Source organism: Carassius carassius, chromosome 20 (genome assembly GCF_963082965.1).
Source record: "Carassius carassius chromosome 20, fCarCar2.1, whole genome shotgun sequence".
Lineage (NCBI taxonomy): Eukaryota > Metazoa > Chordata > Actinopteri > Cypriniformes > Cyprinidae > Carassius > Carassius carassius.
In genome coordinates, this window is record NC_081774.1 from 3,530,905 (window position 1) to 3,548,092 (window position 17,188).

Sequence of the window (17,188 nt, forward strand, 5' to 3'; positions counted from 1 at the left end):
ATAATGTTAATGTGGAAAATATGTAAAGAGACCAGATCATTTCTCATGTGAAAATGTATGTGTATATAGCATTTTAGATTTTTCAAAGTGCTTAAACATGCATTTGCTTTAAAAATAAATACATTTGTCTTTATTCATCTGGCCCCCATTTTATATGAAGCTACAGTTAAAATTATATTAATGTGTATATTTTTTTACTTTTATTTGTTTGTTTATTGGTATTGTGTGGGAAGTATACTTTCTGAAGGAATTGTCCAAATAATCCTGTTTGTAAATATATTAATTCACTACACAATTTTATGATGAATTAGCCACTAGATGGATAGACATGTTTTATCTGTTTTATGGAAATTTACATTATTAACTGTCAGACTGTTAAACCATTGCTGGCCTAAACTCTATATTTTGTGTATTAATATTTATACTATTTCAGTTTCAAGCCGTTTCAGCACTCTGTATCTGTACATGAGTTACTCTTTCATTAATTTATAAATTATAATTTAGTTTTTGTTATTTATAATGAATTTATATATATAAGGACCAAATGAAGATTACATCCTCACCGTGTCGTCCTTCTTAATCATAGACTAGTCCGTTTTCTGCGTAAACCCTGCGCACGGTTGTTGCTCTCGGCGCAGTCGCTGCCGTCATCTGACCGAGCGTTGGGCGACACCAGGAAGAAGCAGCTGTTATGACATTATATGAAGAGAATAAACATTAAAATAAAATATCAATGAACAGCTCATAACAACAACTCGCAGCTCGCAAAACAAACACCAGGTCCGGGTGAGTACCTTCACATGACATCGAGGTTTTAACGATCTATGTTTGAAAAGCGCAGACCTCTGAATGCTAATATTGTTAGCCATGTTAGCATCTGTCAGTATGGGCCTCAGCACAGAAAATCAGCAAGATATGTGCGGTTATTACAATAAGTAAAACAAATTACAATTTCATTTGATTCTTTTCCTAAACCATACCAATTCTGAGCAGGTCTACGTAACTATTTTTATTTGTTTGTGTTAGCTTAGTTACTGCATGTTTAACCAGCTGCAAAAATGCAAATGCTCAGATATATGTCATTTTGTTCAGATTTAACGTCTGCTCTTTGATTCACTTCAGTGTAGTAGGAACTTTAAAATAAAACCATTAAAAATAAACGTTAAGTGAAATTAAATAGTGTAAAATATGTAAAAAAAAATTTTTTAAAAAAAGCTAATATAAACATGTTTTTTAAGCAGAAACGAATAAAAACAACAACAAAATTACTAAAACTTCAAATAAAATTTAAGCAGAATAAAAACAGAACATAAAAATAAAACAGTAATTTAAAATATTAATAACAAATTAATTCTCTCAGTGATACTAAAATAACACTACAGTGCAATTAACCCATCAGTTTAGTATTGGTAATGTTTACTATTTCACTCATTCTGAGTGCATTTAACTCTTGCTGTTTGAGTCGGGTCATTCAGTATCTCTTGTCCTGAAGTTAGGGTCATTATCAGCACTTTTAACCCTTGCTGTTTTTTCCATCTTAGTACCTTGAACCCTGCCGTTTGGGATCGGTTACTATGGAGGAGACGAACAGAGAGGCGGTTGCCACGGCAGTGCAGAGGGTTGCTGGGATGCTGCAGCGCTCTGACCAACTCGACAAAGTGGAGCAGTACAGACGGAGAGAGGCGCGCAAGAAAGCTTCCGTGGAAGCCAGATTAAAGGTGACACTACTTGCATTTAACCATTTGTTGATCTGAGGAATGGTTTTACCAGTTCATTTAAACCAAGCCTTTTATCACTTTTCAGGCTGCTATTCAGTCTCAGTTGGATGGGGTACGAACAGGCCTCACCCAGCTCCATAAAGCCCTGTGTGATGTGAAAGACATCCAGAGCTCTCTGGCAGACGTCAGTAAAGACTGGAGGCAGAGCATCAACACCATAGAGAGTCTGAAGGACGTGAAAGACGCAGTGGTTCAGCACAGTCAGCTGGCTTCAGCCGTCGAGAACCTCAAAAACATTTTCTCAGGTGAGGCCGGATGCTGCTCGAGTTGAATTCATTTACTCTGGTTGAGTCATTTATCATAGATACTCAATTAAAATAGGATTTGTTTGAAGGTTCACAGGTTATTTTTGTCATTTAAAATATTTACTAAAAAAAATAGTAATAATCATATTGTTCTAATGTTTTTTTCCCCCTGTTGACATCACCTTTGCAGTTTTTTTATTTGTTTGTTTTTTATCTCCAATGGTATGATTTTCCCTCAATTTATGTATGTAATTTACAGGTTGTTTTTACTGAATAGTATTTGTTATTTTTACTACTTACTTTTTATTTAATTTATTTATTTATTACCACGTATTCCCTATTTTTAGGACATTTACAAGTTGTTTTTCCAACAATTGTTTAGTCATTTTACTACTTATTTATTCATTTAGTTAGTTATTTTTATAAAATATGTATTAGTTATTTGTCAGTTTATTGCACATTTAAATGTTGTTTTTCTCCAAATCTTAAACACATTTATTTAACTGTTTATTAGCTATTATTATGGCAATTGAACATTTACAGGTTGGTTTATTTAAATACATTTTTATATTGAGTTATTTACTTTTCTGATGTTTTTGATGCACATTCACGGCTTGTTTTTCTCCAACAATATTTGCCTAATTTTTACTACCATATATTTTCACTGCCATGTATGTATGTATGTATGTATGTATGTATGTATTTATTTACAGTTACATACAGTTTTTGTCTTCTAATTGATGCTAGGTGCTATATTGGTATGATTTGCATCTGTAGACACTGCACCCACATTTTGCTCCCTCCTCTACAGTACCTGAGATAGTACGAGAGACTCATGATCTGATCGAGCAGGGCGAGCTGCTTCAAGCTCACCGCAAGCTAATGGACCTGGAGTGCTCCCGCGATGACCTCATGTATGAGCAGTATCGCATGGACAGCAAGAACGTCCATGACATGAACCTCATTCGTAACTACTTCGGCCAGGTGCAGGGCCTGTCAGAGGAACTCTCCAAACAACTCTGGATGGTCCTCCAACGCGCCATGGTCACCGTCCGCCGCGACCCCACCATGCTTGTGTCTGTGGTCCGAATCATCGAGCGTGAAGAGAAGATCGACCGCAAGATGCTGGACCGTAAGAAGCAGACCGGGTTCATCCCACCCGGGAGGCCCAAATGCTGGAAAAATCGAATGAATGAAGTCCTAGAGAGCACCGTGAGCGCTCGCATCGAGAGCACGCAGTCAGAAACACGTGAGTCTGACAAGATGTGGCTGGTGAGGTTGCTGGAGATCACTAGGAAGTACGTTCTGGATGACCTGACCGTGGTGAAGAACCTGATGGTGCAGTGCTTCCCGCCACACTACAACACCTTCCAGGTGTTCTTAAACCTCTATCTTAAATCAGTGTCTGCACGCGTGCAGGAGCTCGCAGCTGAAGATCTGGAAGCCAACGAGATTGTGTCTCTTCTCACGTGGGTCCTCAACACGTATAAAAGGTAAGATACAAGCGGACTGCATTTATCTTAAGTGAAACAGGGATTTGTATGAGAACTTGAGATTAAATTAAATTAAATTAATGCATTTAGCAGATGCTTTTATACAAAGCAACTTATTCAGGCTATCACTTTTTAAATATCATGTGTTACCGGGGAATCGAACCCCCAACCTTGCGCTTGATAACACAGTGCTCTACCAATTGAGCTACTGGAACACTATATGAGAACACTAATACCTATTTCTCAGGTAATTGCACATTTAGTTTTACTTTTTTTTTTATATATATATATACCTATATTTCAAGTAATTGCACATTTACAGGTTGTTTTCCCCAACAATATTTTTGTCATTTTTACTAACAGGTAGCTGAAATTGACCGCACACTGGAAAAATCCAATAAGACCAAAAAAAAAGGTCTATAAAAAAAAATCTTGTTTTTTTATTTTCCATATGCAAAAGTGAAAAAGTGACAAAAGTGCTAGCAAGGTGTCTTAAAAACAGACCAAAGCGAAAAAGGTTTCAGTCCATGCTTTCTTCAGTGCTCATGAGGCAAAAAGCAATAAACGCACTTATATAGTCACAATTGCAAATTGTTGACAGCTGATCTTAATTAATGAGGGATAGTTTCCCTTTACAAAAAACATGCAAGATCCATCTCTTCATTTAATCCAGTTGGTGTTAATGATTTCAACTCAAAAATCAAAAAAGCCTCTCTTTGTAATCATTTTCTATTTTGGTTGCCACTTCTTCTTTTTTTATTTTCTTATTTATTTATTATCTATAGACCGCAATAATCATTAAAGGAGCATTCCGTAGGTTCTGAAATTTCTAACCGTTACTGACACCAGTGGTCGTTAGAAGAACTGCAGCCAGTCTCATGCTCGTTCTCAGTCCGCACGCTCTTTTTTTTTTAACTTACGAGGAGTGTCCGTGGGTGTCTGAATTGTGCTGGAGGCTGGTCGCTTCTTTCCATCTGCAGAGTCCATTTGAAAACACTATTGCCGCTGCTTACTATAATGGCTGGCGTGCCATACAGTTGTAAGCCCAAGTAGACGAGAACGCGCATGACGTCTCATTTTGTGAATTTTCGTGCCAATTCGGACCCGACTCCTCCACAGACAATTGAGCCTACAGGCTGATAGAGGCAACCGTGGTGGACAGTCGAGGTGTCATTCTTTATTTTACATCATGGTTGGCTCATACATGTACAAATGAAAACTCTATCTTAAAGATTTTTTTAAGTAAAAACCTACACATAGCTCCTTTAATGAAAATGAAAATTATTAATAATTTAAAATTTGATTTAATTTGAGTTAATTGCATATCCTCATTTGCTGTTTCTCCCAAACAATATATTTATTTATTTATTGTTGTTATTAATATAAAATATAGCATTTATTTTTATTATTATTATTATGATTTATTATTATTTATGATTATGTGTTTTATGCTGAGGATATGACATTTACCGGTTATATTATATATAGTAATACTGTTGTTTCAAATTGAATTTATTTAAATCTCATCAAGGTAATGCTATCAAGTGGCTAGTTGTGGTAATTCTATCATATGCCATCGTTTTCCAGCAAAAAAAAAAAAAAAAAAAGGGTTTATATGTTTCCCGCTGTTATTTTAAATGAAAAACTTAGTAAATTTGAAATTAAAGTAAACATTTGCTTGAAGAGAAAACTACCATCTGTGTTGCTGCCTAACTCAGCATCACATTCCTCAGTGGCAGATCAGTCTGTCAGAGTGCAGCAGGGAGCAATTAGCCAAGAGCAGCAGCACAGCTTGACTGATGGACTCACAGCAGACCATCACATCGCGTGCGCTCACAGGATTGAGCAGGAAGATTAATGCACTTGTGTTAGTAGAGCTAAACAGATCAGGAGATCTTCAGCTCTGCTTTTTGTTACTGTTTTACATGCTGAAGGACATGTTGGGATGCACTATGATGTTTTTAATTTCTTTGCATCTATCAGTTATTTTAGTATTATTTATACAGAATACTATCATAATATTTATTAATATTTAGAATTTGCTTTCATTTTTATATCTTCATTTTAGTTTAAGCTGTAGTCGTTTTGTGTGGTTTTTTTTGCCATTTTTATTCTTTTTCTTCTATTTAGCTTTATTGCATTTGGCTGCAGATGCATCATTTCTAACTTTACTGTTTGCAAGTTTTGATGTCTGTTTTTCATCTGTATTTTATATTTCAGTTTTTTTTTAACAATAATAGTTTTTAATCAAATAAAAAAGTACATTAAAAAAGTTTGGCTTTTAACTAACAATATTAGTTAATAGTTTAATAGCAGTAACAACATGCATAGCAGTTATATGATTAATTTGTGATTTACCTTATCCTAGTCATACTTCCAAAAACAGATGGAAGAAATGACAAAATCATTTTTTAACTAAGCTAGTGTGGTACCTTAATTCTTAAGCATTGTGTGACTGATTATTTAAATTTTGACCTATTTTTACTATTGTGTACATTTATGTCGCTACATGTAAGCATTAACTATTACCTATTTCCAAATGTATATCATATATTATTTGAAAATGGCATCAGTCATTAAAATACTCACATAGGTCAAACTTACTCTTTAATCACATTCTAAATGTACTCCCATTTAATTCTGTCATACAAATCTATTATAAAACCTCTAACATTGAGTCAAAGCATTTCTTTTGACATTGACGAGGAGCAGAAGCGTGTGTAATTGGTGTGTTAGTGTAAGTGATGTCTGGTTCTGTCTCTGGCAGTGTGGAGATGATGGCTCATCCTGATCTGCAGCCTGAGTGTGACGTCAAGCAGCTGGAGCCACTGCTGCCCGAACACGTGGTGGATAATTTGCTAGGCAAATACCTCAAAACCTTTACTGTGAGTGCAGCACAGGATTCAAAATAAAAGTCTTTACATCTTACATATTGCGCAGACTTTTGAAATCCTGTGCATGACCAAGCATTTTCAGTTCAGCAGCCCGCTCTTGTTTTCTAATTCTCTCCAGTCAAACATCACAGGCTGGCTGCGCAAAGCTTTGGAGACTGATAAGAAAGACTGGCAGAAGGAGACGGAGCCTGAGGCCGACCAGGACGGCTACTACCAAACCACCTTACCTGCTATTGTCTTCCAGGTACAACAACTTCTAACTGACCTCATGCTTTAATACACCCACTCACATGAGCTTTGGCATGAGATCTTCCTTTATTTCCTCCTCAGATGTTTGAGCAGAATCTGCAGGTGGCCGCGCAGATCAACGAGACCTTTAAAGAGCAGGTGCTGAGAGTCTGTCTGAAGCAGATGCACTCATTCCTAGTGAGGTACTGTGATCTCAAACTGACCGCTGATCATTATAAAAGTTGTCATTATTGGTAAAGATGCACATTTTCACAACTCTTGCATGTGTATGCAGGTACCGAGAGGAGGCGATCAGCTATAAGGAGGAACATCTGAAAGATCGTCAGCTCCCGCAGTGCTACGTTCAATACATGATCGGCATCATCAACAACTGTCAGACGTTTAAGTGAGTGTCTTGAAATCAATAAATGAATGTTTTTTTTAAGTAATGCATTAAATTATTGGCAATTCAGGTTCTCCGGGAATTCTTAAAAAGTTCAAATTCAATTTGATCAAAAAAGGAAATTGAATTCAAGTTTATTTGTATAGCGCTTTTTACATTGCAAATCATTACAAAGCAACTTTAAAGAAAATTAAGTTTCTACAATATTTAGTAGTATCTTATAAGTGGTGACTGTCGGTTTGGGATGTAAATCCCGTGGCAAAACATAGAAACAAATAGTAAAATTAATTAGTTAAATAATAAAGAATAAGAATGTGCATTTGATCAGATACAACATTCGAATGCTTGGCAAAAGAGATGTGTTTTTAATCTAGATTTAAACTGAGAGAGTGTGTCTGAACCCCAAACACAGGGTTCCCACGCGTCCTGGAAAACCTGGAAATCCTGGAATATTAATGACCAATTTTCCAATCCTGGAAAACACATGGAAAATGAGAGAAAACATAGATTGTCCTGGAAAAAATCTTGTTGTCCTGGAAAATTATTATTTAAAAATTTTCTTGATCATTAAAGAATTGGCCGACAACTGGTTGAAACAATTAACGTAACAGAAAGCGCTCTGTTCAGGGATGCTGAGTTTTGACACGTGAGTAACTAAACCCTAAACCAACTTTTTTTAGTTAATGATCTATAAGAATGGGGCTTTATTAGTGCTGTTCATTGATTCGAGTAACTTTTTTGACATTTGAGTATAAAGTGTTTTAATTCTACAATATATGGTGTAAAAACGTCTGAGTGCTGCCCTCTTCAGGTTGAACGGTGGCTACTGCAGTTGATTTTTCCTATTGGATGTTGCGGTGGCAAGTGACGTAAGCGGTGGCAGGTGACGTAATCAGTTTCCAGCTCACCATGCCCCTTGGTACGAGCTACCACGCCCTTGGCAGTATAAAACCATCAAAATCACTGTAGTGAGTCGGGAGCTGGAATAGCGAGTATTGGTAACGACCAGGATAGACTAATATAGCATCTATTTAGCGTAGCAATTATATAGTTATTTAGATCTTCAAGTTAGCGTACATTTATCTGTATTTAGTACAGTGGTCAGGATGGTACGGAGGTGTGTTGCTGGTTGCGACAGCACTGCTGGACTGCATAGTTTTCCAGCAGACTTTAAAATTAGGAGCCAGTGGTTGCATGCACTTGGGCTGGAAGACCGTGAGTTCCCGCCTAGAGCTCGAGTGTGCAAACTGCGTTTTACACGGGATTGCTTCTCCAACGCAATGGAGGTGGAAATGGGCTTCTCCACATAGCTCGCGCTGAAAAGCGACGCGGTGCGGGAGTTAAGACCGCAGTTTGAGCCAGTGGCTCGAATTGATATGAACAGATGCCTCGACATCCTCCACTTCAGGTAAAAGTGGGGGAGAAAAGTCCTCTACTTCAAATGATCGCTCTGTTGCAAAGCTACTTGCGTCATTACAGTCACTCTCCATTTTAGTGTCTCTGACAGCAGCTGTCAATCAATCCGTCACTGCGAGTCTCAGGATCACGCCGCACTCGCTCAGCCCCGCCCTCGGTTCGTCCCCTCTATCTCCACTGTGATCTGCCCACTTTTCAGCATTTTTCAAATATTGTCAGTGGGTGGAGTCAGGCTCTGAGCAGGGGTTTAGTTACACTTTAAGATCCCTGTGACGTATGACGCTGTCTCGTGTTGCCGGTTTTCAGGTGCTAGAAATTAAATGCTCGAATGTTTGCAGCAAATGTCCACTGGTATGGAGGTAGTTTTTAATTACATGTTAATATTATTGTAAAGTAATTATTTTGATACACATGTGCAAGAGGGTCTGCACGGGCGAATTACAGCATGAGTGACGGCATTTGCCTGAGAAAAGGTTATCGATTTGTTAAGTCTATTTTATTTAGAATCGTTGGAACGTCTTGCATCCCCATGACAAATCAGGCACAAATTTCCCAAACCTGTTTTATGAACGATATAGGAAGTGGAAATGAAATGCTGACGCGATGCACAGCGATAATTGCATGTTCATAGTGCAGCACAGACTTGTGAACATGAGGCGGAGGCCAGTAGTATATAATAGTACTTATATAAACGTATATATAAAGGCACGCTTGCTATTGTACTATTGTCTGTTTGCTCTGTTTCACCAACCTAGTAGTTCCAAACAGACGTTTCTCTTAGCAACAAACAGTATGGTGACGTTTCTTTGCCGACTGAATCTTTGAGAAACGATTCATGACCCATTCATGAAGACCGTCATTTTCTTCATTCCTAAATAAGCGTTTTGAATGAATCGTTTGATAGTGATTCCAATGATTCACTCATTAAGACTGTTATTTGCTGCCATCTGCTGGTGGTAATAGTTTAATTTTTAAAGCATCTTACCTTTCCTCTTTCTATTCTAAATTGTATTTATTTTAAAACATTAAATTTGTTGCGTTATTTAAACAATTGTGATATACTGTTCGTTGATATTTTATTAAAACACTAGATTATTACTAGTGTTTTTAATACACGTCTACACACACCATAAAGCAGAATTCCAAAATTTTGCTTACACTTCCAGGCTGGACAAGTTTCGAAACCAAGCATTGAAACCATGCAGAAAGAGGCAGATGAAATGGCCGTCAGGGCAGAGAGAAAGCATGACTTCACCTTACTGACAAAATCAAATGCCTATCAAAAAAGTGTCGCAGACAAAAGTGAGGAGTTAACAGCTCTAAAACAAAGCTTAGAAATGTTGCAAGAGAGTTTGAGCCAACTCAAACAGTAAAAAAATTCAAAGGTTACTGTGGAGCTTAATGTAGTAAATATTTTGGACAGATATTTATTTGTTGTTTAGTCTGTTTGGGACAAATGCTTTTTGCAAACTATTTTTTTTATAATGCCTTTTATTTCTTTGGAGACTGCAGTTGGGGGAAGAGGGAAGGGAAAGCTTAACAAGAAGGGCCTAGGCAGTCGTTACAATGTGTTCATTAAAATAAAGTGTAGAGTATACCTTCAGAAGCTGTGTGCATGTGTGTGTGTGTGTGTGTGTGTGTGTGTGTGACCAAATGGTCCCCACAAGGATAGTATAACCTGAGATAATCTACATTGTGGGGACCAGCCAGCAGTCCCCATGGGGGAAATGGATTAATAAACATACTAAACGTTTTTTTGAAAATGTAAAAATGTCAAAAGTTTTCTGTGATAGTGTAGGGGGATAGAATATACAGTTTGTACAGTATAAAAACCATTATGTCTAAGGAGATTCTCTAGCAGGATAGTGAACCAGACGTGTGTGTGTGTGTGTTTGGTGCATTTCTGATTTTATAGTGGGGTTATAGCCATAAATTGTATGCTTTTTTTGAGAGAGGAATATATTACTTTAGGCTGTGAATATGTGATCCTTATATTTTATTCCCATCATCATGAAATTTGAAATGTCCTGGAAAAGTCCTGGAAAATGATCTCTGAAAAAGAGTGGGAACCCTGCAAACATTATCAGGAAGGCTTTTCCAGAGTTTGGGAGCCAAATGTGAAAAAGCTCTACCTCCTTTAGTGGACTTTGCTATCCTAGGAACTACCAAAAGTCCACCGTTTTCTGACCTTAGGGAGCGTGATGGATTGTAACGTGGTATAAGGCTAGTTAGGTACACAGGAGCTAGACTGTTTAGGGCCATATAGGTAAGTAATGATAATTTGTAACTGATACGGAACTTAATAGGTAGCCAGTGCAGAGACTGTAAAATTGGGGTAATATGATCATATTTTCTTGACCTGGTAAGGACTCTAGCTGCTGCATTTTGGACTACTGTACCTGTAGCTTGTTTATTGAAGATGCAGGACAACCACCTAGAAGTGCGTTACAATAGTCCAGTCTAGAGGTCATGAATGCATGAACTAGCTTTTCTGCATCAGAAACAGGTAACATGTTTCGTAGCTTGGCAATGTTTCTAAGATGGAAGAATGCAGTTTTTGTAACATGGGAAATATGATTTTCAAAAGACAAGTTGCTGTCTAATGTAACACCCAGATTTTTGACTGAAGAGGAAGTAACAGTACATCCGTTTAGTTGCAAATTGTAATCTACTATATTCTGTGTACAGTTTTTTGGTCCAATAATTAATATCCCTGTCTTATCCGAATTTAATAAGAGAAAATGATTGGTCATCAAACCTTTTACATTTTTAACACACTCTGTTAGCTTAGATAATTGGGAAGTTTCATCTGGTCTCGTTGAGATATATAGCTGAGTATCATCAGCATAACAGTGGAAACTAATCCCGTATTTTCTAATAATATTACCAAGGGGCAACATGTATCTTGAAAATAGAAGGGGACTTAGGACGGATCCTTGTGGCACTCCATATTTTACTGGTGATAAATGAGATGACTCCCCATTTAAATAAACAAAATGGTAGCGATCGGACAGGTAGGATCTAAACCATCTTAGAGCCTGCCTTTGAATACCTGTATAGTTTTGTAATCTGTCTAGGAGTATATCATGATCTATGGTGTCGCACACAGCACTAAGATCAAGTAAAACTAGCAGTGAGATGCAGCCTTGATCTGACGCAAGAAGCAGGTCATTTGTAATTTTAACAATTGCAGTTTCTGTGCTATGGTGGGGCCTGAAACCTGACTCAAATTCTTCATACAGATCATTTTGGAAGGAAGGAAGGAGCTCAATTGAGCAGACACAACTTTTTCAAACATTTAAGACATAAATGGAAGATTTGAAATAGGCCTATAACTTGCCAGTTCACTAGGATCTAGTTTTGGTTTCTTAATAAGAGGCTTAATAACCGCCAGCTTAAATGGTTTTGGGACATGACCTAAAGATAAAGACGAGTTAATGATATTGAGAAGCGGTTCTTCGGCTACAGGTAACAACTCTTTCAGTAATTTAGTGGGTACAGGATCTAATAAACATGTTGTTGGTTTAGATACAGTGATAGGTTTATTTAGCTCTTCTTGTCCTATAGTTGTAACGCACTGCAGTTTATCTTTGGGTGCGATGGATGAAACTGAAGTGTTAGACGCTGTAGAATCTACATTCGCTATTGTATTTCTAATGTTATCTATTTTATCAGTGAAGAAATTCATAAAGTCATTACTATTAAACGTTAATGGAATATTTGAATTAGGTGGCGTCTGGTTATTTGTTAATATAGCCACTGTGCTAAATAAAAACCTTGGATTGTTTTGGTTATTTTCTATGAGTTTGTGTATATGCTCTGCCCTAGCAGTTTTTAGAGCCTGTCTATAGCTGGACATACTGTTTTGTAATTCTGTTATCATTTACGTTGCAAACCGGCATGTCTTTGCAAGGTTTTTTTGTTTTTTCTCTCTCTCTCAGTGACAAATTAATGTTGGTAATCAAAAAGTCTAAGGTCCCAAAAAAAAGTCAGTGGGACCTAAAATGGTTTGGTTACCAACATACATCAAAATATCTGTTCAACAGAAGAAAAAAAACTCATGCAGGTTTGGAATGACATGAGTAATTGATGAAACGATTTTCATTTTTGGGTGAATTGTCTTTTTTAGGTAACATTTTGAGATGTCTTAAATTTGGAGATGGTAAAAGATAGAATTACTATACCTTACAGCCTAATGTGTGTTTTTTTTATTTTTTTTATTGTATGTGTGCAGTCTAAGCCTCATACACACTGAGACGTTTATCGCGTGCGTTTATTGCCTTTTGTGATCTCGATCTCGATGCATCGTCTTGGTCTACTTACTTCCTCTTCGTTGTTAGGTATCAAGTGTGATCCTGCTTGAGTGCCACGAATTCGTGTTTTACTGTAACTACAGCAGCTTCAGGCACCTGAACAAAAGCGCTAATCTCATTGGTCAGCCAGTTTTAAAAAGTGGCTCATCAAGCCAAAAATACGAGCCTGAGGCATTTTTTCCAAAAAATATACTTTTACACCTCCCATTTTGTGTGTCGGTGTGCACTCTCACATTGGCACCCTTTGTTTATTCACGAGGTGTTAAATGCTGGCGATAATCGCGTGCGATAAAATAATTTCATAATTACTTTAAAATGCTATTTCTGCAATATTTCTTCTTAACATGAGTAATACGCTGCTAATGAACCAAACTAATTAACTTCAATATGCCTGTTTTCAGAGAGTCTATAAATAGCTTGAAAAGGAAGTACTCTCAGTCGACTGAACCCACTCAGATCGACGCCACTATAGACAAGCTCCTGAACGAGGTGGCCCGAGAGGGCTGCCAGTTCCTGCTGGATGAAGTCTTCCTGGATTTGGAGGTAAATCCGCTCAGATTGTGTATGGTTAGATGTTGAGGTTTAGTAACTGGGATAAATGTGTCAGATTTTTTTGTTGTTCTTTTGACAGCATCATCTTAATGATCTGCTGACCCGGAAGTGGTTGACCGGATCTCATGCTGTAGACACCATCTGTGTGACCGTGGAAGACTACTTTAATGACTTTGCCAAAGTTAAAAAGCCTAATAATCAGGTTTGCACACTAAATTTGTAATTTGTCTTATTTGTTAAAATGCAAAATTTGTACTCTTTTCATCAGATCAGAGGACTGTTCTGTACAATCATGTATCGATACATATATATTAGGGCTGCACGATTAATCGCATGCGATTGTCATGCGTGTCTCTTTAGTAAATCTGGTTCTGTGATTAGTACTAAATATCCATCACCTGCTTTCAAATGGAGCGGCACTTAATAAACAGAGCCATAGTTTGCTGACAAGCTACGCAATATCGCGTTCATAATCGCAGATGAATCACATGTGAATGAATGAATCGCAATCCAATCACACACACACACACACACACACACACTACATACTGCATTAATTTCCTATCATTCAATGAGTGAATCTAATGCAGAAGTAACGTTATTTAGCACTAACCGATATGGTTTTTATTGCCGTGTTTTGATTGGTGTGTGTGAAACAGGAAATGACGAGCGAGGCTCATCGGAGGGTGGTGGTGGAGTATCTGAAGGCCATCATGCAGAAGCGCATCTCGTTTAAAAACGCCGATGAGAGGAAGGAGGGAGCCGACCGGATGATGAAAGAAGCAGATCAGTTCAAATTCCTCTTCAAGAAACTTTCTGCTGTGAGTCTCACAACCCTCTGTACTGAGAAGGAATGATGTCTAGAACATGCTGCTGTCATCCAACAGACCTAGGGTTTATTGCTTTATGGTCATTTTTAAAGAGCTCTTTGTAAAGCGTGTTTGTATGTGCTCAGGGAGAGGACACAGACCGGCTGTGTGACTCCATCTCTGCCATCGCTGAGGTCTTCAAACTGACCGATCCTGCGCTGCTCTACCTGGAGGTGTCCACCCTGGTGTCCAAATATCCTGACATCAGGTCAGACTTCATCACATTGAAAACATTGATTAAAAAAAAGTTTTTATTGCTTGGAGCTAGATGACACGTTTTGCGAGATACAAAGTAAGTAAAAAGGAGAGATATGTTGAGATATATAGAAGATAATAAAGCCTGTTTTAAATGCCATTTAGTTTTTTTTTTTTTAGCATTGTGATGATATTTCTGTTATTCTCGTGTAAAAAAACAAAACAAAAAAAAGACAAATACAGACACATTGCAGTAATGTAAAATTATGAAATTTGTGAAATGTTTCAGCTGCCAAAGTAGAGCTCAACTAAATGGTCTTTTACATAATAACACTATCATTAACATTGAATGGACACTCAAATCCACCTTTTTCTCTGTCATTAGAGAGGAGCACATTGTGGCCCTGTTAGCGGTCCGTGGAGATGCCAGTCGAGAAATGAGACAGATGATCATAGAGACTCTGAACCAGAACAAACCATCCTCTTCCACTGTGTCTCAGCCCATCTTCAGAGACATCACTGTGCCAACCAACACCATGACCGCCATGACCTCTATGACTGTTCCCAAACTGCTCAAATAATCTGACCTTTACCCCTAGAGCCTTTACTAAGCCGCAAACAGGCCACTGAATGGAGTATCGACTCCACTGATGCACTTTGGAAATATATTCTCTGCCATCTCAGTGGATGATGATGTACACTTGAATGGCAGCAGGTCGTGTTGAGACTGCAGATTCTTAGATTAATTATGATGACTTGATGTACAGAAACATTTAAAAAAAAATCCTAGCCTGCCCTTCGAAAAATGGTTGAAAGATGAATTAAAACAATAGTTCACCCAAAAGCTTGTCAAAAGCACCAAAAAGTTTTTTTGATGTAGTAAAAATATGTTTTGGGAGTTATATTTCACATATTGCAGCTATATTGTACTTAATGGATGTCAGGCTTTAGAAAGACTTCATAAGTATGCACTTATATTCCATGTCTTATAAAGCAAATATGATAGTTTTTGGTTCACATGAAAAGCCATTTAAGTAGCTACAAAACCAGAACCTTTCAAATTGCATTTTCTCTTACATTTTCAAATATGGCAATGAAGATACACCAGGTTTGTCAAACCTACTGGTGACAAATAGCAATAATTTTTTTCTGTTAATCACATAAAAACTCAAATGTTCAGTAGATTTTTATATAGTATTATATACTGCAATTTAATTGAATTTTTATTTTTTGGGTGATCTATCCCTTTAACAAATGATGAGGTTGCACTCAGCGTTTGTGTCGTTCGTTCTCATGAATAATGTAGAGTTTAGTTTCTTTTTCACTACAGTGCCACACATTCAGAAGCGTCCTGCTAGTTACTGTCATGAATTGTAATGAACCACTGAACTTCATCACGTCTGTTTTCACTGGAATAAAATCTGGGTTAACACTAAGCGATCTAAAAGATTTACGATGTTGGATTAAACAGCAGGTCATCTCCGTTTCTACACACAAGCATGGATCTGCCAGCTCAGGAAACGCCTAATTAAATTTGTAATCTCTTTCTTCTCATTGGCTGAGCTCACGATGAGGGGAGGAGCTCTGAGGGATTCTAATTTCTGACGTCCTTTTCATCCTACTTCACACAAGCAAGCAGCGCTGACTGTAGGATGAAAGTAATTCATGCAATTAGTGCAATTTTGTTGATTATACAAATGTTGTACAACCAGCATATTGCTTACGGTTTTATTTTAAGAATGAATATGTGAAACATTATGCAGTGAATGTTTCAAACAGCTGAAATAAAAAACAATATAAACCTTTTTAAAAATTTAAAGGGACAATTCACCCCAAAAAATGACAATTCTCTCATCATTTACTCACCTTCAAGTTAATCTAAACCTGTTTGAGTTTCTTTATTCTGTTGAACACACAAGATGATTCTTTGAAGACTGTTGGGAACCAAACAATTGGTAGCCATTGACTTACATAGTCATAGTTTTTTGTTTGTTTTTCTTATGATATACAACTCAATGGCTACTTTCTAATCAAAAGCAACACCACAAAATGGGTTTTTATATTTATTGCTAATATCTCGACAGAAATTACCAATTTGCCAAAAAAGCAAATGTGATCAGATTAATTTGACATCTCAGTTCAGATTAATCAACAATTACATATGAAATACAGTAAACGTAAACTCAGAGGCAGATATCAAACCTTGTTCATACAGTACAGCTTCATAAATCTATAAAAACGAATACAGTCGACAGGTTTCAACCTCGAGTAGTTAGCTCCCTTTAGAGTCGGCTTACATATTAGTAACAATTTACAGAACTGAATGAAAGCACATTTCAAAACCTGTAACTCACTGTTGAGGAAAGCAACTCGTCTAGTCCACTGCATGTTACTAATCATAAATGTGCTAAAAACACCTGGACAAGCATGAAGGGCCTTGAGCCCTTATCTCTTGAAAATATCAAAATAAAATGTATTTTCTCAATACAAACATGCCAAATCTCCTTATATATATTTAAAAAAAGGGCTGCTTTGGCAAAAAATATCGCAACAAGATTTCAGAAATACAACTTTGACATTTTAAATATGTACTTAAATCACAAAGAATCAAGACTCTTGAAATTATTTTAAATACACTTCCAGCTGCTTGCATGGCAATAGGCACAAACATTCGCCTTCTGGTTCTTTGAGTATGCAAGAAAATATTTAGCACTCAAGCAAGATATTAAGATGCTCAAAGTTGGCCTATGTTAACGAATCTCTTGGTTACAAAGTATCTCATGTGGAAATTACAATTGCATT

General features: G+C 37.1%; 1 protein-coding gene across 1 annotated transcript; it reads left to right on the top strand.

Moving 5' to 3' along the window:
• The first annotated feature begins 620 nt into the window (after positions 1-620).
• LOC132096069 (exocyst complex component 3-like) lies at positions 621-15,251 on the top strand. Its single transcript, XM_059501193.1, has 13 exons — positions 621-786; positions 1,542-1,718; positions 1,804-2,023; positions 2,835-3,516; positions 6,284-6,401; positions 6,529-6,654; positions 6,741-6,841; positions 6,934-7,044; positions 13,172-13,313; positions 13,402-13,524; positions 13,982-14,143; positions 14,278-14,399; positions 14,772-15,251. Exons 2-13 carry the CDS (start codon positions 1,575-1,577, stop codon positions 14,965-14,967), a joined length of 2,247 nt encoding a protein of 748 aa, XP_059357176.1. The 5' UTR covers positions 621-786; positions 1,542-1,574; the 3' UTR covers positions 14,968-15,251.
• Positions 15,252-17,188: the final 1,937 nt, after the last annotated feature.